The following is a 1,142-nucleotide window of genomic DNA, read 5'->3' as shown; positions in this document are numbered from 1 at the left end:
AATGTTAATGTTAAGGTAGAGAACATTAATATGAAGATACAAGAGCCGATTCACACTCCGGAAACTGACCTGTGGTGGCATCGGTGGAGAGGGGGCCGGAGCGCTTGCGTCCAGAGACTCCATAGAGATTGAACTTGTATCTACGTAAAGGAGCCAGGTTGGTCACTGTGACTTCATTGAGGCTTCCCTCCACAGGCAATGCTTGGGATTGCCCATCTGCATCCTTGTACTGGATCAGGAAGGAGTCAAAGCTCCCAGTGGGGACGGTCCAATGGAGTCGGACAGAATCACTCGTCACCTCAAGGACTGAGAAGTCTCCTAGGCTGGGTTGGACAGGAATTGGCTCCCCTGGGTCTCTAATGTGGGCTAAAGCAGAGAAATTAAAAAAAAAAGGCTTAGTTATAAGAGCTTTGATGTTGGCTATGCAATCCAGAAGCTGCAACATTCAGTTAAAAATTGCTGCTTGTTAAGGAAACCAAGAAAGTTAATATGGAGTTACAATATTTGAAACGTTCCGACCGCATTAAATGCTGAAGCTGACCTGTGGTGGCCTCAGTGGAAAGCGGGGTGGAGCGTTTGCGCCCTGAGACTCCATAGAGGTTGAACTTGTATCTGCGAGAAGGAGCCAGGTTGGTCACAGTGACTTCACGGGAGCCTCCCTCCACAGGCAACATTTGGGGTTGACCATCTGCATCCTTGTACTGGATCAAGAAGGAGTCAAAGCTCCCGGTGGAAACGGTCCAATAGAGACGGACAGAATCACTTGTGATATCAAACACGGATAACTCTCCCAGGCTGGGTTGAACAGGAATCGCCGTCTCACCATCTGGAATAGGAGCTAGAATTATAGAAACAAATGGGAAACTGTTACCATAACCTTTCTCCTGTCTACACAACTGATGTGTTTAGTGTTTATAGTTTTAATATGGCTTTTACGCTGTTTTAAGTTTTGACTGGGGGCCACTCAGGGTTGCTTATAAGATTGGTGGCTATATAAATTATTGAATGAATAAATAAACTCAGGTGCTGGTATTTTGTTCATTAATGTTTCCTTCCTTCCTTCCTTCCTTCCTTCCTTCCTTCCTTCCTTCCTTCCTTCCTTCCTTCCTTCCTTCCTTCCTTCCTTCCTTCCTTCCTTCCTT

General features: G+C 46.0%; 1 protein-coding gene across 1 annotated transcript in view; it reads right to left on the bottom strand.

Moving 5' to 3' along the window:
• LOC107293206 (tenascin-X) overlaps window positions 1-1,142 on the bottom strand; it is a gene marked incomplete at its 5' end in the record, with an annotated part of 98,895 nt that overhangs the window by 53,822 nt on the left and 43,931 nt on the right. The window contains 2 exons of the mRNA XM_015822347.1: window positions 70-354; window positions 542-838. Of these exons, the coding sequence (XP_015677833.1) occupies window positions 70-354; window positions 542-838 (582 nt within the window). The remainder of the gene's footprint in view (window positions 1-69; window positions 355-541; window positions 839-1,142) is intronic.

The sequence above is a fragment of the Protobothrops mucrosquamatus genome, unplaced genomic scaffold (genome assembly GCF_001527695.2).
Source record: "Protobothrops mucrosquamatus isolate PMUCROS unplaced genomic scaffold, P.Mucros_1.0 scaffold1529, whole genome shotgun sequence".
In the NCBI taxonomy this organism is placed as follows: Eukaryota; Metazoa; Chordata; class Lepidosauria; order Squamata; family Viperidae; genus Protobothrops; species Protobothrops mucrosquamatus.
The sequence above is the reverse complement of the archived record's forward strand: the minus strand, read 5'-3'. Positions and strand labels throughout refer to the sequence as shown.